Raw genomic sequence first — 21,825 nt, forward strand, 5'->3', positions numbered from 1 at the left:
TTTCTGTTATAGCAGCACTAGATAGCTAAGACACCTTCACAGAAGGGTGAGGGGCAATGATGGATGGGGCAACAGGAGGAGTGTTGATTCTTGGATCTCTCCTCTCTTCCTTCCCCCATTTGTATCTTCTCCAGCAAGGCCTGCAGGAAGGCATCTGGGGGATGGGGGAGGAGGCCTACAACCCAAAGAGAAGGTGCTATGGACTGGGTTGCTGGGGACATGTGGTGTCCATGTGGCAGGACCCTGGAGTCCTGGCGCCACTGCTCTAGGATATGTGGCTGCCCCTCCTCCTCCCGGTTGCTTGGGGGAAGGGAGGTCTCTGCAGGCCTGGGGGGCCCTCCAGAGCCAGAGCGGGGGAAGAAGCACTATCCATCCCCTCTCAGCATATCCTGGAGGCCTGAGCAGCAGCTGGGGCCCATCTTCTAAAGCTTGACTCCTCTTGACCCGCCTCCTACACCCCTTGCTGCTTTCACAACAAAGAAAGAATGTGGGGGTGGTGGCGCTGGGGGTGGGGGGCGCATAGAACAAGGGCTGTGCTGGGCCTTCCCACAGCTGGAGACTTGGCCGTGCCCTGACACAGCCCCAGACTGCCTGGAGATGGACTTGGGATGCATCTGTCAGCTTAACTGCCTTCAGCCTGTGTTCAGAGGCCAGTCTTTTTCTACCTTTGGGTTCAGATTGGTCCAGAGCCAAATCAGAGCCCAGCCACGCACTCCCCTCCCCCTTCTCCAGTCTGCAACTGTCCTGGAGCTCCACAGTATCTCCAGGTTACTCTGCTTTGGGACACACAGGACTCCCTGCTGTTCCAGGTCACCCTCTCTCCTTAATGAGGAGTGAGGCAGAGCCCACCCTTTCCCTCCTCTCCTCCCCCTTGGTGGAACCCCCAGAAAGGCCCAGAACCAGCACTGACCATCCTCCCCAGGGGCCATGGAATCACAAAAGTCACTTTGGTTTTCCTGGGTCCCCTACAGACTACAGGCAGTGGGCGCAGCCTACGACCCCCTACATCGCTTCAGTCCCCTGCACTTCTGGGGCCCCCTCCTCTGTTCCCATCCCTCTCTGGTCCCTCCCCGCAACAGCGAGCTCCGCCCTCTCCACGGCGAGGAGGGGGCGTCGGGGGGCGGGGCGCCGCGCGGAGGCTGGCGGGGAGGGGGCGTCGCTGGGCGGGGCTTTGCCGTGGCGGCGGCGCGCGAGGACTCGGAGGTAGCGGGCACGCGCGGCTCTGGCTCCGGGTCCGGCTCCGGCTCCGGCACCGGACGTCTCCGGCTCGGGATCCGGCTGCTGTTGCTGCAGCGGCGCCAGCGCTCCGGTGCGCTCAGGCTCTTGGGCCGGCCGCGGAGCGCAGTCCACGCGCACGCTGTGCGCCCTCGGCCACTGTCCCTGAGTCCGCTGCGATGGGAGCTGCTCGGGGAATCCGGGGCAGCCCCCGCCGGCTGCCTCTGCTCAGCGTCTTGCTGCTGCCACTACTGGGCGGTGAGTTCGGGCAAGCTTGGGGAGAGGGGCTCGGGAAGCGCTGGAGCCCCGCAGGCAAAAGGAGGCGGCCGGGAAGATGGGTTTGGGCGTCCAGGGCAGGAGAAGAAACCCTGGAGTGGTGGAGAGGCTCGTCCGTGGTGCAAGGGGCGCAGGAAGCCCGGGGGCCGGGAGTCAGGCTAAGCCCCAGCGGACTCGATCGAAGCCCCTCTGCCCCCGCGCCGGCGGAGACGCGTTTCCAGCCTCCACAGAGTTTTCCTGGCCTGACCAGAGAGTTTGCTAGAGATTTGCCGGAGTTACCGGCACCAGGCCCAGATGGGGAGTTTCTTTTCGGGGGAGATAGGACTACCCGCCTTGGGGGTGCAGTCGGGTAGTTGGTGGTGGGGTAGACGGAGTTTCCCCACCACCAGGCTCAGCCCAGGTGAAGGAGGCCAGGCCGGAACCCGATGCGGGACCGACCTGAAGCGCGCAAAGCGCGGATCTTTGTTACCTACGCCGACCCGACGCTCCCGGTTTCCTTCCTGCAAGTTACTGGGCAAAGCTGGGACCCCAGATGGCCCTATCGGTGAGGGCGGACCATTCCACCTCCTCTAGCTCCGGGGCCTGAGTCCTGAGCCCACTCCCTGCCGGGGTTGAATTCGGGGAGCGGGGAGTCCTAGGCTGTCGTGGTGACTAATGTGTGAAGGCCGCTGCCAAAATCGGGCATGGCCGGCCTGCAAAGGTGCGGACGGGGTTTGTTCTGCTCAGTTCCTGGATTTCTATCCTGTCTGTACTCCTGGAGGGAAGAAAATCTCTTTCTAAGGACAGAAAGGCATGAAGAGTTCATTCTATCTTTTCTTAGAGGGCCTCGGCATTTTGAAGAGGGTGTGGCCCACATCTCTAGGGCAGACAGAACCCCCTCTCCACCTCCCTACCCACGCAGCCTTTATTTCCGGGCTTGGTTACACCTGAGAGTCACCGCGAAGGTGCTGAAGTGCCTTACAGGAAGGCACCAAGCTACCTGCACACCCCAACAGCCTGGATTGGAAATACACCCCTGCCCTCCCCAACCCTCCAACACACAAAGTCTTTGGTGGTGGTCCTCCCAGCAACTCTCTCTTGGGCAGCTCTGCCCAGGAGACCTAGTCCTAGGTTATCACTTTACCCCCTCCTTTGGGAAGTGGCAATTGTGGTGGGGGAGGTACACTAGGAATTGTCATTTCTGGCATCTTCCTGGCCTGCCAGCTGTGGAGGGGTTTGGTGCTGGTGGAATCAACTTCACCCCCACCCCCAGCTGTAAAAGGAGAGGTAATTGTAACCTAGAATAGAGAGGTAAGAGCAAGCTCCAGGGATTTATAGGAGGTATTTCTGGAGCTGCCTTGTGTTCCTTGTGATGTGTGGGGTGGTTATTGCCCCTGGCAGAATCCACATCTGCTTCCAGAGAAAGTATGGAAGTTGCTTGTTCAGCCAGGATCCTGGGCCCAGCCATATGGGTGAGCCTGTGCTCACGGGCCCCCAGGGTTGGCCGGTTGGGTTCCCGTGTTCAGTCCCCCGTTATGACTGCCTTCACTGCTGCTGTTTAGAGTTCTAGAGTCCGCCAGGGGAGATTTCTGATGGAGTTGGGGCTCTCAGTTCAACAAATGCTAAATTCCTAAATTCCTTTCGTGAGAAGATGACTCTGAAGTTAATCACTGTTAATCCGGTGACGGGTGTTTAGCGCAGGGGGGGCTGCTGTGGGGGGAAGTTAGGGCAGGCTGAGGGCTTGGGACAGGAGGTCTGGAATCTCTTCCCGGGTGGGGGGATGTCTTGTGCTCAACAAAGGAGCATTTTAATGAGAGCCTTAAATCAGTTCCACCAAATGTGCCTTGCTACGGAACCTGCCCATGTACTGTAAACAATTTTAGCTGAGGCGCCTGCTGTCTTCTAGTGAAATCCAGGGCCTCAACCTACCCCTGGACATCGTGACTTCAGGGGAGCGAAGATTTTTTAATAGATCACAGTAGATTTTTCCATCTCGTTGTTTAACTGTGTAATTAACTGGAGTTGTAGTGAGACCCCGGTGTTCATAAGGCCGGAGTAAGGGACCTAGGCTAGCTTGGTTTGTGGATTAGACCATTCTGAAGTTCGGGTAATTATGCTGTAAATGCCTGAGTAACTTCCCAAACTTTGAGATCCTTGTTGTGATAAATATGGTGAAGGAGGAGGAAGGGAGGTCTTGATGTTTGACACCTGGGGCTCTTAACCCCAACCGCTTAACCAGTCAGTGGTCCTGACTTCCCATCCCCATCCCCCTCTCTGGGTTCTTTTCCCCAGGCCCTTGTTTCTTTGGTGAAATTGAGTTGTCACGTCCTGGAATAGCTGTCCTGCAGATCCCCCCAGGCTCTACAGTCTGTAATTCAGGCCTAGGAGTTGCTGTTCAGTGATGGGTTTTCTCAGATGTCCGGGAGTATAGTGGAAGTCAGGGGTAATCTTGGCACATCAATTTGCCAAAGCAGGCATCCCTGAACGTTACCGAACACTGCTTATAGTGTGATCCACCCCTACTCGGAAACCTCGGTGGCTCCACAATCCCTGCAGGATGTAGTCAAACTCCTGGTGTTCAGAGCAGAGTGGAATGGTGGAGGGAGCTTGGCAGTAGAGATGATCCATTTGGCAAAGCAGGGACTCAAACTTTTTGACAGGCCCTGTGGCCTTGGGGGCAGATTTCTTGACCTCTCAGTTTGCCTCTTCTGAAAAGGTGCTTACTTCCTGGAGTTGTGCTGGGTATTAAATACAGTGAAGTATATAAAGGTCCTGTTTCTGTTCTTCCCTCCCCTGTGGTGTGGTTCCAACGGACCTTTCCAACTTTGCAATCATCCCCAACAATAAACAGTTCCTACCTTGTTTTCTGCTGGAACCCTCCATTCCAGCCCAACTGGTCTATTTCCCATCCCTGAAAACATACCTGGGAGTCCCTGGGTGATGCACATGGTTAAGTACTTGGCTGCTAACTGCAAGGTTAGAGGTTTGAGTCCACCCAGAGGCATCTCGGTAGAAAGGCCTAGTGATCTACTTCTGAGAGATCATAGCATTCAAAACACTATGGATAACGGAGCTCAGCTCTACCCTGATGCATGTTGGGTCGTTGTGAGTTGAAGCGGATTTGACGCTAACTGTGTTTCTTAAACATACCTGGTTTTCTGTGACCTTTCTTTCCTCTTAGGCTAGTCCCGTTGTGTGTATTGCTTCCCCTCATCTCGGAATTGACTCAACAGCAACAGATTTGGTTTTGGTTTTTATGTACGCGTGGAGTCTCTGCGTAGAGTAAACTGTTATGCTCTTGGCCGCTAACCAAAAGGTTGGAGGCTTGAGTCCACCCAGAGGATCCTTGGAAAAAAGACTTAGTGATCTACTTCTGAAAAATCAGCCATTGAAAACCCTGTGTAGCACAGTTCTATTCTGGCACACATGGGGTTGCCACGGGTCAGAGTTGACTAGATGGCAACTGGTATGTATGCTTATTTAAAAAGTGAATGAATTTTTGGGTACACGGCAGAGAAATCAAGGGCAGCATTAAACATCCCCTTTGCATCCTGGGCATTTGGGGTCTTTTGTGCCCTGTCCGTCTTCTCTGGGTTGGGGTTGCCTATTGTTCCTCTGAATCAAGAGATCAGACCTTCCTTTCCTATTTCTGGGCTGTCTGTTCTTTGTGGCAGCTTTTTTAAGTTTGGATGTGACAGGGTTCTGGCTTTCTCCAGGAGTTCTGGGCATGGGCAACAACCACTATATATGAAGCTGACCTCCCTTGAAGGGCTGCAGCTTAAAAATTAGTGCTGAGAGTGCTCATGGTGAACAATGTGAGAGACCCACTGCCATTGAGTCCATTCCAACTCATGGCAACCCCGTGTGTTACAGAGTAGAACTGCATAGGGTTTTCTTGGCTGTAATCTTTACGGAAGCAGATCTCCAGAACTTTCTTCTGTACCACTGCTGGGTAAGTTTGAACCACCAACCTTTCAGTTAGCAGCTGAGCGCCAACTGTATGTATCACCCAGGAACCTTAGTGAACTGTGTAGGTGCTTAGATTATTTACAACTTTGCTCCTCAAAATAAGGTCCACAGACAAGCCGTGTGAGCATCCCCTGGGAGCAAGGATCAGAATCAGAATCTAGTTCTAGAAGCCTAGTCTAGGTACCCCTCCTTTTACAGCAACTCAAGGTATAGAATTTTCCTGTTGCAACAGTAAGGGCCCGATTTCTTGCAAAATATTTAAAGACTTGCTTCAGATAACTTTTAGCTAATGTGAACAGTCCTAGGCTACTGAAGGATTGGTAGTTTGAACCCACCCAATGGCTCTGTGGGAGAAAGACCTGGCGATCTGCTCCCTTAAAGATTACAGCCTAGCACATAAAACAAAATGGGCACACCAAACCAGAGGCAAGGAGGAGAAGGCAGGAGGGGACAGGAAAGCTGGTAATGGGAACCCAAGGTCGAAGAGGGGAGAGTGTCGACACATCGTGGGGCTGGCAACCAGTGTCATAAAACAATACGTGCATTAATTGTTTAATGAGAAACCAATTTGCTCTGGAAATCTTTAAAGCACAATAAAAAAAAAAAGATTGCAGCCTTGGAAACTCTATGGGGCAGTTTGACACAATGACACAACAACAACAACAACAAGGAACACTCTTCAGTGTGATAGGTACACTTAAAAATAACTCACTTTGGGTTTAATTTGAAGTAGGTTTTGTCAGGAAAGGTATCCATGAAATGTGTGACTCAAGAAAGTTTGCAACATTAAGGGCAAAGCTTAGTTCCTCCTGGAGCCTTGGCTTTTCCTAGAGGAACGTACGTCTTATTTTAGAATGAAAGCCAGTGGAGAAATTGGATTTATTAGGCAGAAATTTGGTCAGCGGATGACTTTTCAGGAATATATTTGGTTCATAAAGGCAGGTCCGTCTCCACTGGGCTTCGACAGTTGTAGTGTTGCTAGTCTTTGGAGCATTTTGTATTTTGGAGTGAGGAAGTATTTGTGAGTTTGTGTTTAAGCCAGTACAGCTTCTGTGAGACTTGTCTGGGATGGAGGTTGGCTGGTTCAGACACTAATATTTGAGCCAAGAGCAGTTTGGGGCCAGGGAGTCAGCCTTTGGTGTTTTACTGATGGAAGAAAAGTTCATTAAGCAGGGTTGGGTGTCCTTGGCCTGCGTCCCTCCCCCTCCCTCTGCTCGCCTGAACCTCTATGCTGCTGTGCCCCTGGCACTACCCCCGGTCAGAGCCACGTGGTGGGATTATGGGCTTGGGGCCATGGTTGCTGGGGCTGGCTCCAGCCTTGCACTCAAACTGCCAGCTTGCCTCTCCCCTTGCCTCCCGCCCTGGCCCCCCATCCACTCAGCCCTTTTTGCTGAGGGTGTGAAGGTTCCCCATTGTAGTTAGGGTAGAGCCCTGTCTTGGGGTTCTCTGAGTCCACCACTGAGTGCATGCTTGGGCCCTGCCGAGCCCCCTGGCGCTTTGGTGGAGCTGGTGGAGCAGCTGCCACAGCTAATCAGCGGTTTGAGGAAGCCCTCTGTACTATGTCACTTTTTCCATCCTTTTTTCTTTTCTGCATTTAGGCCGTTTTCCTCCCAGTAATGCTACAAAAACAGCAGTGGGGCAGGGAGGAAGCTTTTTTTGAAGGGCTGACAGTTGCGGGCGTGTTTCTCCTCTTGCTGCTTGGTTTGGGATTGCTACGCTGTTGTCTCCCCTGTGTGCATTAACTGAGGCGTGTGTTGAATGAATGCAAGGTGAATGGAACATAATCTACCATGCATCCTGCAGGTCGAGAGTTCCTGTTAAAAGTTTGTTGTCTTCCGAGATAGAAAGGGAGAAAAATGTAGAACAAAACTCAAATTCCTAAAAATAGAAGACCAGATTTACTGGAGTGGTAGAGACTAGAGGATCCCTTGAGACTACCGCCCTGAAATACTCTTCAAACTTGGAACTCAAACCATTCCCAGATGTCACCATTCAGCCAAATGACAGATTGGCCCATAAAATAAATAATGTCACCCATGAGTACCGTGCTTCTCAAAATAATCATCTAGATGAAACCAAATGGTAAACATTGACCCTAGACCAAAGATGAGAAGGCAAGGAGGGACAGGGAAGCTAGATTAATGGAAACAGAACAACCAAAATGGAAATAATGAGAATGCTGATAATATGGTGAAGAATGTAACCAATGTCACTGAACAATATGTATAGAAATTGTTAAATGAGAACCCAATTTCCTATGTAAACTTTCACCAGGAACACAATAAAATATTAAAAAAAAAAAGTTGTGGTTGTTGGGTGCTGTCAAGTTGGTCCCTGACTCATGGTGACCCCATACACAGTGGAACGAAATGCTGACTGGTCCTGTTCCATCCCCATGATTGGTTGGGGATTGGGCCGTTGTGATCCATAGGGTTTTCATTGACAAAGTTTTTTGGAAGTCGATCTTCAAGCCTTTCTTCCTAGTCTGTCTTAGTCTGGAAGCTCTGCTGAAATATGTTCATCACAGTGACACACAAACCTTCACTGACAGACAGGTGGTGGGTGTGCAGGGGTGTGTTGGCTGGGAACTAAACCCTGGTCTCCTTCATGAAAGGTAAAAATTCTACCATTGAACCACCACGGCCTTGTGAGAAGTTTAGGATATGCACTTGTTGGCTTAGGTGTGTATGCTACTTCTGCAAACTAGGTCCTGAGTCACGGTGTAGCAATTGTGAATCACATGTTAGGAAGATGTAGGTTTGTGTTTCTCAAAAATGTGGTCCAGAGACCATCAGCTTTAGAGGTACTGCAGACCTGCCCATCAGAATCTTTGGGAGAGGGGCCAGAGAACGTGTTTATTTTCCTATTATTTGTTAGATTATGTTGTATTTTTTGAATAGCTAATAGTCACATAGTTCAGATTTCAAGGAAACTGCATTTTAAAGAGCATCCTAGGAGGTTTGCTCAAATTTGAAAACCACTTGGGTAGCCATGAGGAGGATTTGTAAATCCAAAGTGGAGGTATGGTGATGAGAGAGAGTCTGGTATTAAGACTGACGGAGTTAGGAGGAAGTCAACTCAAAGTGTTTGAGTGTCTTCTGTGGGTGTAGCTGTCTGAGGTGCGGTGGAGGCAGGAAGGAAATAATGTGGAGAAATGTGAATCAGAGGAAAAATAATGAAAGACACCATTTGGAAAAGTGCCAGATAGAGTGGAAGAGCATTCCAGAAAGTGTGGGACAGCAAGTATGTGCTGCAGGATTGAAGAGGGCTTCAGAGAAGAGAGAAGAGGCCACATTATTAGTACGTGTAGGCAGCAGTGACTGCCTCACAATGGTATAGAAGCATTGGACTGTTGTTATATGCATTAAACCAGTTGTTGTCGAGTTGATTGCAACCCATGGTGACCCCATGTGTGCAGAGTAGAACTGCTCCATAGGGTTTTCAAGACTGTGACCTTTTGGAAGCAGATTGCCAAGATTGTCTTCTGAGATGCCTCTGGGTAGATTCAAACTGTCAACTTTTCAGCAAGTTGAGTGCTTAACCACCCAGGAACTCTAGGCATTGGACTGAAAACCCAAAAACCCATGATCGTCGAGTCAATTCTGACTCATAGCGACCCTATAGGACAGAGTAGAGCTGCCCCATAGGGTTTCCAAGGAGCAGCTGGTGACCTTTTGGTTAGCAGCCCAACACTTAACCACTGTGACACCAGGGCTCCCAGGGATTGGACTAGGAGTTTGAAAACTTGGGTGGTTCTTTTCTAACATCACACAACATCAATTCATGATAAAGTAAGGGAAGAGAAATCTGTAGTCCATGTCATCTGCTTTTCTGTGTTCTGGTCCTGACTCAGTCACTGTCTAGCTACATGAACCTGAACCGGTCAGTTAACCTTTCTGAGCCTCAACTTCCTCATCTGTAAGATGCAAACGATACCGATACCTGCCTCTTCTGAGTCGTTAAGTAGTGGTATAGTGCTCTCCAGCTGTAAACATGGTTGACCCAGGGAGGCGCCCCCCTTGGACAGCCCTGACTTTTCTTCCCAGATCCTTTCTCTCCCTTTAAGGTGCCAGTCGCTGTAATGGTTTGCGAGAACTCAACAAAGTACCTTTTGACTGGCAGCTTTAGAAAAGGTTTCCTCGTTATAAAGCACAGGGTCTTAGTATTTCAACAGCAGCTCAGAAATGTGGGCGCAGCCAGCTTACACTTCCTGGTGGGAAATCTCCCCTGCTCTATCCCAATAGCAGATTCTTCCAAGGGTGGTCCTTGCTGGCCTGGTCCACCATTGTCCTGGCGTGCTGGGATTCTTCCAGGGAGTGGGTAGTAGACTGTGTTTCTTGTAGCCTGTACAGACTTTTGTAATACCCAAGGGAAGGGGAAGGGCTTCTATGGTCACTAGATGGTTGTGGGGGTTTCCGCAGTCAGCGACTGTGTATAACTTGTGGGAACTTCCATCAAGTCCATAGGAGGTTCCTGAGGTACTGTGTGATCAGGGATGGAGGGCTCTCTCTAGGGGTGGTGAAGAAGGCCAAGGCAGGCAAGGCCACCTAGAATGCACTGTCTCTTTTCCAGGAGGCACCCTGGCTCTCTTTGTCCCCTTCTTGGGCTAGTGGTTGGAGGGCCGTGAGGAAAATGCTTGTCTGCCTTTGGGGCTGCTGAAGTGTCCTTTTGGAATCCAAGCAGCAGCTAGATCATACAGTACCTTTGCGCAGGTTAGAAATAGGCACCGCCTCCTCCAGGTGGGTGCAGACCTGTGCACCAGCGATTTGCCTAGTGGAGCGCAGGCTGTGTTTTACTACTGACCCCTTGGTCATGCGTCTTGAGCAGTGTACAACCTATATATTCATATATGGCTGTCCCATTAGAATGAGGACCTTGCAGCTAGTGGCTATTTGCTTTTCAGCTGCTGGGCCAAGATTATTTTTCAACCTCTGTTCTAATACTAGGTTTTAGATGTACCCTTTTCACTACCGTTCTCCCTCCTAGGGTGCTGGAACGGGACACTGCTACCCGTAACATATAAGAGGAGAAACCTGGGAGGCTTGGCCTCATTGTTGCACCCACTCCACAGTGTATCTGTCTGACTGCTGAGGTCTTGACCTGTTTCTGGGCCCCTCCCACCTGCAGAGGATTTTCCTGCCTTGCAGATGAAGCGCCTCTAGCCTTCTTCTGTGATAATTGATGCAGAAGCCTGGCTAAGTCTTCAGGGAAGAGGTGACTGCTCAGAGTTTATTTCACATTTCATTAAGGAGCTTCAGGCTTACCTGTTGTGTGTGTCTTCTCTCCCTGGTAACTGGAGGGCCTCCCATGGCCCAAGGTGTAGTGCGATCTCAAAGGCGGGTCTTAGATCCTAGGTCTTGATGTGCTCTAGTTCTGGGCATCCTGGTGATATACACACCTCTTGAGCCTGGGAGGCTCTGGGAGGAACGCTGGCTGGGAGTTGGGAGACATGGACCCTGCACCTACATTTGCCCCAAACTGCTTGTGTGACCTTGAACAAGTCCCACCCACCTCTCCAGGCCTCAATTTGAGGACAGAGGCCTCGGAGGGTCCTTACCGTGGTGACCTTCAAGGCTTCTCTGGCCATTTATGGCAACCTCCGGCTGTGTCTCTGGCACTCCCCACCTTGGTTTTAGGGAGATCACTTTGATCTGAAGGCTGTGTTCTATTCTGGAGTCTTCTCTATTACGTGGGCACAGATGCATTTAGAATTGATCAGATTGTGATGTGAGTATTAGGGTGTAATTCCCTGGGCGCAAAGGGGAATGGAAAGAAAGGTTTGGGCAAATTTTGTTGAGGTCCAGGAGAAAGAGTTCTTACTGGAAAAAAAAAAGTTTTTTTTTTTCCCCTTCTGATTTTAAGAGTAGGCGGAAATGCTTATTGGCCGGTCCTCATGTATTTGAGGGACCGGTACATGGATGGGAAATACCTGCTCTTCTTTTACACAGAGCGAACAGCTGAAGGGGGCCTTCAAGTTAGGAAGAATGAATTGGGTTTACTTTTGGGAGAACCTCCTCGGTAAAAACCGACAGCTCTACCCTGCTTTGCAGTTTGCATAGTGCCTTCACGCCCACTGGCTTTTGATCCTCTCAGCAGACCTCAGAGTTAGACAGGACAAGGAGTTGTTTTGTTTGCATCTGACAGGTAAAGAAATTGAGGCACAAAATGCAATCTACTCAGGATTGCAGAACCGGTAAGTAATAGAGCTAGAGACCTGAGTGCAGGTCTCTTCTACCCTTCTACACTCTCAACTTAGAGCCCTTGTATATACGTCATTACTGGAAGCTATGAAATGTTACACATACATGCCTTGGAGCAGGTAAAGGTTGGGGAGTAGATTTTGCAGGTAAGACAACTTTCTAGGTGGGTTTAGGAACTGACCTGCTAGAGTCAGGGGGTGGAGGAATATTCTTGGGTTTCTTTCAGAATAAGGAATGTATTGATAGCTTATGTATGGAGTGATGTTTTGGACCCTAGCCTAGCATTGAAGATGGCCACTTCTTTTTTCCTTTTTCAATTACAAAACAGCATGGTTAAAGTTTTGAATGCCCCATTCTGAGGTTTGCACACATCTTAAGGCTTTTAGTGTTATGACCAGACTATAAGTGGTCTAGAAATGCCTGAATCCCCAAGTTCAAGCTTTTCTCACGAGCCCTGGAGTACTGGGTCTCCTCTGCCTGATGTTTCTGGAAGGTCACAGGTAGTTACAGGTCCCAGCTTGCAGGTGTGCTGCCACATTCCAGACCAGCACTGCTTGCTGGAAGTTGTACACTGGGTTACGCAGTGCTGGAGACCATGTAGGTGGTAACAGAGTCATTCCTGTGGTGGTAATGAGTTTGCCGCCTCTACATATGTTTTTTTTTTTTTTTTTTACTTATGTATAGATAGATGTACCCACACTTGTTGGTATGGGCCCTGGCACATGGTAGGGCCACAGTGGATGTACGTTTCCCTTCCATTAATGACTTTGGAGACAAGTCTTTTAACTCTCAAGAGGGTCCAGAAGAGGTTGGACCATGACCTCTGACATTCAGGGAAATGCAAGTTTTTCTGTGTGCCGGACATCTCCCTATGGCCTAGCTATTGACCACTCTTGGCTGTCCTCCTGACTGTGTCCTTCTGCTTCTGAAGTTTTCGATCCTCCTCCCTGGTCTTTAGCTTCCAACAGGGAACAGCAGTATCTCTCATGGGAAGAATGCAAAGTGACACGTGGCATTCCGATTCCACATTCTGATCCCTTTGTAGCTCCTCTACTAAAAAACAGCTGGTTCCCGGCTGCTGCAAGAAGAGGGAGAAGGATCCTTCAGGCTAGCAGGTCCTTAGAGAGGGCAATGTACTAGCATGGCATTTGAGATCCAGAATTCCTTTCCAGCCACCTGAAAAACAAAACAAATCACAAACAAAGAAAACCTTGTCTTGCAGCCTTAGGGAAAAAAAAAAAAGGAAATGTTGTCAGTCTTGTAGCTCCAGCTACAAAGAGCAAATCACTCTGTTTGGTTAATTTAGCAAATTAAACCAATTGTTACACTGACCAGTTTAAAAAAATGCCCAACTCGACAGCAGTCCCAAAGCCTGTGATCTGGGCTCCTCCTATACCCCAGGGGTCCCAGCTCCTGGAGGAGTATCGGAGGAAGGGGGGGTGGATGCTGGGCCCTGGAACAGCCCTGGGGGCTTGGAGGAGGAGGATCTGTCTCTCCCTCTTCTTAAAACAAAAGGCCTTTATTTAGTAAACACCCATATCCCGCCTTGCCCAAGTGTCCTGAGTTGCTTAGTGAGGGAATGGGGTGGGGAACTTGCCCCTGGATTTCTCTGTAAGAGGCTGGGGTGCAGTCGGCTGCTTCTCGGCCTCGGCCACCTCCCCTTGTCCTCTGAACCTTTGTTCCGAGGGCCTTTTGAAGATGTCTGACAGGCCCTGCGGAGGCCGCCAAGCAGGCCTGCTCTGTCTCCACGCAGCAATTTTAAGCGGATCTCTACTTGAGCCACCCCATGAGATCTACTTTCCCTGTTCCCGCAGCCACGGCTGGTGACCCAAAAGGGGGCAGGAGAGCAGGAGCCCAGTGTGACCCAGGCATGGGTGGTGCCCTGACTGTCCCCATGCCACCCTGCCCAGATCAAAGGAGCCTCCTCAGGGAGCAGGGAAATACCTCTCCCGATAGCCCCACCAGCAAGTAAACAGCCAGGGCCTCTCGCAGCTTTTGAAGCCGGGTGCTTCAGGCCCGGAGGAATGCAGAACGTTTCATTTTAGGGTGGACTTGGGTTTCCACTGCTTTGGCGTTTGCAAATTTGAAACAAATGCCCTCATTTAGCAGCAGGCAGGCTGGGCAGTAAATGGGGGCTGTTGAAGGGCTTTTATGGCAGTCACAGGTATTTGCGGTGCGAGGGACCCCAGCAGGTTGGGGAAAAGGATGGAGGATTTATGGTTAGGTGGGTTGTACAAAGACCCCAGCCAGGTCTCCGGTGGACTTTGTTAGGTGGACTTTGCCATAAAAATCAATGCTGCCTCCTACCCCCCAGGAAGTATCTCCTTCTGGAGAACAAAGGGGTTTGGGATGATGTTTGTCCCCAGGGGCTGATACTAAGGGCCTTGTACCTCTGGCTTGGCTGACAAAGTATCGGGTTTCCAATGAACCCTTCCTTTTCCCACTCCCAGGGTTTGAAAGTCTCATTAAATGTGCTTTATATATAACAAGTTGGCTGAGAGGTTCCCTTCTCACTTCCAGTTTGTTTTGCAAGGAAGGGAAACGGGGAAACCTGTTTTTCTTTTGTTGTTTCTGGAAGTAGGATCTGTGGAGGTGCAATTAAAAAAAGACCCTGATTTTAGCAATCAGCTAAAAAAAGCTAAGCAAGTGTTAATTGCCTTTGATGGTGCAGCTTAACCAAGGGGGGTCAGCCTGCAGTCTGCCCCACAACCTCTTCACCCACCACCCCCTTACCCCCACCCCACAACGATGGCAAATTCAGAAGCCTGGATTGTTCAGGAGCTGAGCCCTGGCTTCACCTACTCACTGAGGGATCTTATTTCACATCAACCCTCTCAGCCTCAGTTTCCTCTTTTGTAGGGTGGAGGCTAGTAATAGCAATTCCATTAGGGTCCTTGTGAGAATTGAGATGGTTCATTAAACCTGAGATGCTCATTTTTTCTCATATTTTCACATCTCCAGAATTGGGGTGTGACTCACAATCAATGGTATAGTATTGTTTCTTAATTTAACTGGCCGTATTTTTCCTTTTAGAGGAACCTAAATAATCGTGTGTCTTAAAATCAGTGGAGGAGCCCAGGTGTTGCAACAGTTAAGCACTCAGCTGGTAACCAAAAGATTGGTGTTCAAAACCACCCAACTGCTCCACAGTTGAAAAGACCTGATGATCTGCTCCCGTAAAGATTACAGCCTAGGAAACCCTATGGGGGCAGTTCTGCCCCGTCACATGGGGTCACTTTGAGTCAAACTGACTCAAAAACACCTAACAACAACAAAATCAGTGGTGTCTTGTTGTTGTTAAGTGCTGTCCAATGGATTCTGACTCATAGTGACCCCACGTGACAGGGTAGAACTGCCCCACAGGGCTTTCTTGGCTGTTATCTTTACGGAAACAGATTGCCAGGTTTTTCTCCTGTGGAGCGGCTGGGTGAATTTGAACTGCCAACTTTTCGGTTAGCTGCCGAACGCTTTATGCCACCAGGGCTCCTAGTGGTGTCTTAAGAGTCTTTGAAATTCAGTATATGTGGAAGACTTAGTCTGTAGTATAGTAAATGCTCATTAAAAGATAGTTATAATTGTAATGAGGGTGATTTATTTACAGGCCTGTTTTTGTTGCCCTTCCACTAGTAATTTTCAATCGAAAGTGTTTTCCTTTTAGTCTGGCACATAAATGACAGATGCTTTAAGGCATTGTGTAAGTTATGTGTGTGTGTATGTGGTGGTGGTGGGGACTTTAGTTTGCAGAAGGCAGGAGATGTCCAGGAGAGGAGGTAGATGTCCCTAAGAGGGCAACCTGCGTATGGTGGAAAGAGTAGAATAACTGTCAGGTGGTAAAGTCTCCATTTTAAAAGGCTGACCTCTTCCTGGGGGAGACTGAAGATGCACCTGTGGAATGGATTATCTGGTAGTTGAATCTCGAGGCAGAGCCAGAAGAGAATAATTAGCAAAGCAAGAGGGCAAAGAAGTACCAAAGAGCGGACACAGCAAATACCAAGATCTTGGAAGGTAGAGGCCCCAGTGGGTCAGGAAAGAGACAGACAAGAGATGGTACCATTTTCTTCCCCTAATAGATGGCACATTTTTGTGAGATTGGTCCAAGTTTGGTGGAAACAACTGGAGCTGTTCATTGTGTTTTGTGTGTGCCTGGCGTTTCCTGAATGACACCTTTCCCCCTCTAGGACACAAGTGGCCTGAGGGCTGGGGAGCTCTTTCTGCAGTTGAGATCTGTTTCATCTGATGGTAGGAGGGACGGGCTGTGGAACTGGGGTTTTGTGGTAGATGAAAAGAGAAAGCTAGGTCCCTTTTGTATGTACCGGTGAATGTCAAGAGCAAGGCTTTCGTTTAATAAAATGAATTGTTGTGTAGATGACGTTCCAAGCCTTGCAGATGTTCATTTCTGTAGGCTTAGGCAGTTGACCTTATAGGGGTTTCAGAGTGCTTGCTTTCTGTGTAGTTACCCACGGTTTTAACCCTCCGTAGATGTGCCTGGTGTCCTTGGGTGGCACAAATCGTTAAGCCGAAAAGTTGATGGTTCGAACCCACCCAGAGGCGCCTGGGAAGATAGGCCTGGTGATCTGCTTCCGAAAGGTCACAGCCTTGAAAACCCTATAGAGCACAGTTCTACTCTGTACACATGGGCTTGCCATGAGTGGGAATCCACTTGAAGGCACCTAACAACAACAACTAGGTGTGCTCAGCCAGGAAGAGGCTGATTACTGGATCACATGGAAGGCAAGAACTGGAGATTCGAGACCCAGCCCCTCTATAAAGTGAATGTCTTTCTTTCGTTCCTTTGGGAGTGTTTCGAAGAGGGAGATGTTGTAGTTGGAGTGCTTTGAACAATCAGGAAGGAAGATGCTGAGGTCCTAAGAAAATTTCAGTGCTCCTACCTAAACGGAGTACTTTTTTTTTAAATTGTGGTTTAAATATCTATATAGATATATAAAAGAAAACATTTGCCAACTTAGTTTTTACGTGTACAATTCAGTGACATTGATTACATTTATCATGTTGTGGTTAAGGGCATTTTAAAAAAGTTATTCGTTGTTGAAAATAAACACAGCCGAACATACAGCAATTTCTACATCTACAATTCAGTGACACTGGTTACATTCTTCAAGTTGTGAACCATTTGCAACCATTCCCACCCTCCTTTCCCCCACAAATTGTCCCTTCTCCATTAACATAAACTCACTGCCCCCAAGCTTCCTATCTAACCATTCAAGTTGCTGTTGTCAATTTGTGATGCTGTAAAACTTACTTGTGGAGCCCCTCTAACACTCATTGTGAAAATTTCTTCTTCTGGGGAAGGTGATCATCCTGTCGTCTCTGTCCTTTGAAGTTTGAAAGGGACAGTGTGGTTCCTTTCAAACCAAGTCAACAAATACCAAAACCTATTATGTCAAAGACACCCAGGCAGATACCTGTGGGCCTTCAGTTGTCCTGAGTTTGCCCAGTTCCCTAGTTTGGGTCTAACACTGCCTGATTCCTTATTTACCTGCGTGGCCAGAAAGGCCTAGCAAGAACATGTGTGGGACGTCTGTGCTCTCTTGCCAGTGCTGGCCTCCTGAACGAAGACTGTGGCAGCTGAATTAACAGCTGCCTGTTCTGGTCCAAGCCACTGTCTCGGCACAGGGGCGAGGCGTTGATCAGGCTGACAGGGCCGCAAATCCCCCTGAGCCCCAGGTTGGAAATAAATTAGTTAAAAGTTGCTCTTAAACTCCTGACAAATTGCTTTCAGTTTTTGCTGCCAAAAGAGAACTCTGAAAACAGGGTGCAAATTGGGTTATTTACACTGTCTCTGTTTTTGTTGCTTCCGTGAAATCTGTGAAGGAGGGCAAAGATCCAAAGGGAGCTTTTCAGGTTCTAAGGAGCCAGTACCTGGCATCAGGTGGAGAGGAGGTAGAGGTGGGCGTGTCCTGGGTGAAGTGCGGTTGAGCTCAGGATGTGTGGGGACCGGACAGGCCTTTGTGGTGCCCGGGACCAGCCCCTTGCATTAGATCAAAGAAAGACCTTTTGTTTTTCTGTTCACACTTTCTTCTGCCCTGGAGCCAGAGTCGTAAAGAGGTGGAGTTACAAGGGTCTGCATCTGGCTGCTGGGCTGGAGGGTGGTGGCAGGGGTCTTCCTTCTCGCTGTGTACTTCCTGCGTTCTGCTCCCGTTGTCCTGGGTGTTCAGGGGTCTGCCTGGGTGGGCTGGGGCACCTGGATAGGGTCCTGACTGAGCTGGACTCCAAGCTGGTGAAACCAGCTGCACAAAGCTGGATTTCACTCCAGGCTAAGTGTTTTGTTGCTGAATCATCTGCAATCATTAGAAGTAGTGAAGGGTGAGTGATATTTAAGGCAACTCAACTGGGTTTACTGGAGGCCCAGGCCACTGCCTTAGAACCTCATTAAGAATTCTTGGAGCGGGAGAGGATAGGCGCAGCTCATTCAAAGCTTGCTTAACTTCTGACTGCCTTGGGAAGAGGCCAGCTACTAAAATATGAAAAATGTTTGCCCAGCAGCCCCCAGAGTTTGGCCACACTGCCCTGGCCAAAGAAAACACACACTTACAATTCATTATTTAGCCTCCTCCTGTGAGCTTGCTCGTGTCTCTTCCTCCCCTGGGACCTCACTGGACTGGGGGAGTAAGGGGGGGGGTTGGCAGGAAAGCTCTTGCACCTTTTGATGGGAGTCTTGGCCTAAAGCAAGTGCTGTCTACACTCGCCACACCCTACCTAGCATGTACTTTTAAGTTACAGAAGCCTGCGTACAAATCCTGGCAGAGCCACTATCCAAGTCCTGTGTGGGTTTGTCTCTTCCGCATCTGTAATGGGGACGATAACAACTATCCCCATAGGGTGTTTAGGATTTAAAATGATACCTTAGGTACCAGGTGGGTATCTGGTACCACGCACATTGTAACTGTGGCCTTAAGAGTCTATGTAGCCCAGACAGGTCTCACCTTTGGTTTACCTGGTATCATTCTTCGTATCACCTTTAACCCAAGAGCTCGTATGACAGGTTAGAGGCAAAGGAATGTGGCAGCTATGAAAGGCCTTCATGGATGGGCTGCAGCCCTTTGGGCAGGCTCATAGCATTAATTCTCGTGCCCAGGGAAGCTCTGCCATCAGTTTTCCTAATGCAGTTCTTATAACAGTCGAGAGTACAAGTCAAATCCTGGCTCTGTTATTTATCAAAAGCTGTAAGACAAAGTTAATGTGTGTGTACCTTAGCCACCTCATCTATGAAATGGGGATAATAATAGTACCTACCTCAATAATTTTTTACCTCAATAATAGGATCATTGAGAATTAAAAGAGTCAATACAAGTAAAGTCCTTAGAACAATATATGGCATTTAGTAAATTTTCAATAATTGTGACTATTGTTACTCTTAGAAGCAGTCCCTCACGGGAGGTAGGAGGAGGCTATAATTCAAGATTCAAATCTTTGGGTGCCAAATGGGAACCTTTAGAACAAATCTCGGAGTATTTACTACCCAGGAGAGGAGGCTCTTTGCAAACTGGCCAGTATAGGGGGTGGAGTGGGGAGACTCAGCTCTGCTCAGGGAACCCTCTTCATCTTTCACCCACCAGCTCAGTGGACTCATGTGTTTGGGGTCCTAGTCTCAGAATCAGGGGCAATACTTCCTCCCCTTGGTACATCCTCCTCCTCAGTGTACACTTGGGCAAGAGGGTGCTTCAGAGTTGATAAAGCCTCTTAATAGGAGCCCTGGTGGTGCAAAAGTTAAGCAGGGGGTTGCTAACTGATAGATTCGTGGTTTGAACCCACCCAGTGACTCCAGGGAAGAAAGACTCAGAGATCTCTCATAAAGATTACAGCCTAGAACACCCTCTGGGGAAGTTCTGCTCTTTCACATGGAGTTGCTATGAGTCAAAATTAACTTGAGGGCACCTAACAACAAAAACAACCTTGGGGCTGTTGAGAGGAGGTATGTTGTTGGGGTTGCCCCCTGTCGGGGAGGAGTAGATCACACTTGCAGTTTGCTAGGTCCTATGCTAAGTGTGTGTTATATGCATTGAACTTAGTCGCTGTCTAGTTGATTCTGATGGTGGCGACCCTGCGTCAGAGTAGAACTATTCTCTATAGGATTTTCAGTGGCCGATTTTTCAGACGTAGATCATCATGCCTTTCTTTTGAGTTGCCTCTGGGTGGACTTGAACTTCCAACCTTTCAGTTCGCAGCCAAGCACGTTAACTATTTATACCACCCAGAGACGTTAGGTGCATTATCTTACTGAATTTTTACAATGTCTGTGGGAGTAGGTTTTATTATCCTTTTTACAAGTGAGGGAACTGAGGCTTAGAGAGGTTATGAGTTGTCCAAGTAGCAGTCTGTGCTAACTGAATGTGGGCATTAGAAATACATGGGACTATGAGTGAAAACTCGTACGCCTCCTCCCTGCTTACCCCGTGACTACCTCTTCAGGGGTGACTTTCTGTGCTCCATCTAGCCTCTGTCTTTGCACTGATGACATGGCCTCCCTTCCTCTGACTGGCTCAGGCAGCTGTTAACTCAGCATTTTTCAACTAAGCCAGATCTCTTAATACTGGATTTAGCGCCCAGATTCTGGCCCAGCTTGCAGTGGCTGCCCTGGTAGCCTGTACATTCAACCAAGTTCCATACGCTTATGCCCTATGGATGGAGCTGTGAGCCAACCAGCAGCTGTGGGATGAGCCCTGTGCACCCCTGTGCTGCACTGGAGCGAGCCAGGCCTTGGTGCTGCCTTCTCAGTCCCTTGTGTTCTTGGGACTATGTCAGTGGGTTCTCTAATTTCTGAAGTTGTAAGTTCAAACTGTTCTGCCCCAATTCCCTCCCTCACTTCCAGTCCTCACCCCAGTAGGCAGGCATCCTGTCACTGATCTTGTCATGGGCAGAGCCCCCATGCCACCCCAGCCCAGGGCAGCACTGCCGCAGACGCACTTCCAGGCCAGTGAGCACAGCGACCACTGGTCCATGCTAACCTCTCTCAGCTTCTTGCTTTTCTTATAGTTGGGGAATCTTTCCATTTATTATTTTCATTTTATTGTGTAAAATACGTATGACATAAGACTTGCCATTTTAGCTATTTTTAAGTGTACAGTTGTGACATGAATTCTAACACCGTGTTGTGTAACTGTCACCACCGTTTCCGAAACTTTTCCATCACCCCAAACAGAAACTCAGTGCCATTTAGCGATAACTCCCCATTCCCACTTCCCCCAGCCCCTGGTAACCACTGATCTCCTTTGGTCACTAGGCATTTGCCTGTTTTAGATGTTCCATGTAAGTGGGATCATACATTATTTGGCCCTTTGTATCTGACTTATTTCACTCAGCATACTGTTTGCTTGAGTATTTATAGCATGTATCAGTTCATTCATTTTTTTATTAACATCAATAATAGATAATGATCAAAAAGCTCAAACAATTTGAAATGGATTAAATTTTTCAAAAACTTTCTTTTCATAATTCTCAGTAAACAAATTCTATTCCCCAGAGTTAATGGTTACTGGTTTCTCCGATATGCTTTTAGAAATACCCTTACATACAAGCATATATAGCTTTTTATATGTAGCACAATTGGGACATTGCTTTAAATAATGGTTCTACAACTTGTTTCATATACCAATGGATTTTAGACATATTTTCATTTCAGTACATGTAGATCAACCTCATTCTTTTTGACTGCATGTGGCTACTCCCTGGTTTGCCTCACCCATTCTCTACCGATGAATGGTAGGTTGTTTCTAAGGGCTTACTGTTTTAAACAATGCTACCACATACATCCTTAGACACACCTTTGCCCTCGTGCTTGTTTATCTGTAGAATAAATTCTTAGACGTGGAGTTGCTCTGTCAAAAGGGTATGAACATATTTAACATTTTGTATTTTATGTTGTTTTTCTGGGGAAGGAGTTTATAACTTTCATCAGATTCTTAACAATTCTGTGACCAAAAAGGTTTCTGAATTACTGCTATACAGCGGGCTTGTGAAACTCACACAAGAGAAACTGTGAAAACTGGCAAGCATGGTTCAAATGTAAAGCATTGCTAGGGTGACCAGATAATTTATCATCCAAACCGGGACACCATTCATAATTCTGCCAAGATGTCCAGCATAAACCAGGATTATCCCATGCGGTTGGACATATGGTCTCCCTAGACACAAGCACCAGAGCCTTCCCTGAGTAGCCCAGTTGCCC

At 48.6% G+C, this 21,825-nt stretch overlaps 1 protein-coding gene across 1 annotated transcript in view; it reads left to right on the top strand.

The window, feature by feature from the left end:
- Window positions 1-1,149: 1,149 nt before the first annotated feature.
- PTK7 (protein tyrosine kinase 7 (inactive)) overlaps window positions 1,150-21,825 on the top strand; it is a 74,189-nt gene continuing 53,513 nt past the window's right edge. The window contains exon 1 of the mRNA XM_049892511.1: window positions 1,150-1,473. Within this exon, the coding sequence (XP_049748468.1) occupies window positions 1,395-1,473 (79 nt within the window). The 5' untranslated portion in view covers window positions 1,150-1,394. The remainder of the gene's footprint in view (window positions 1,474-21,825) is intronic.

The sequence above is a fragment of the Elephas maximus genome, chromosome 1 (assembly GCF_024166365.1).
Source record: "Elephas maximus indicus isolate mEleMax1 chromosome 1, mEleMax1 primary haplotype, whole genome shotgun sequence".
NCBI lineage: Eukaryota > Metazoa > Chordata > Mammalia > Proboscidea > Elephantidae > Elephas > Elephas maximus.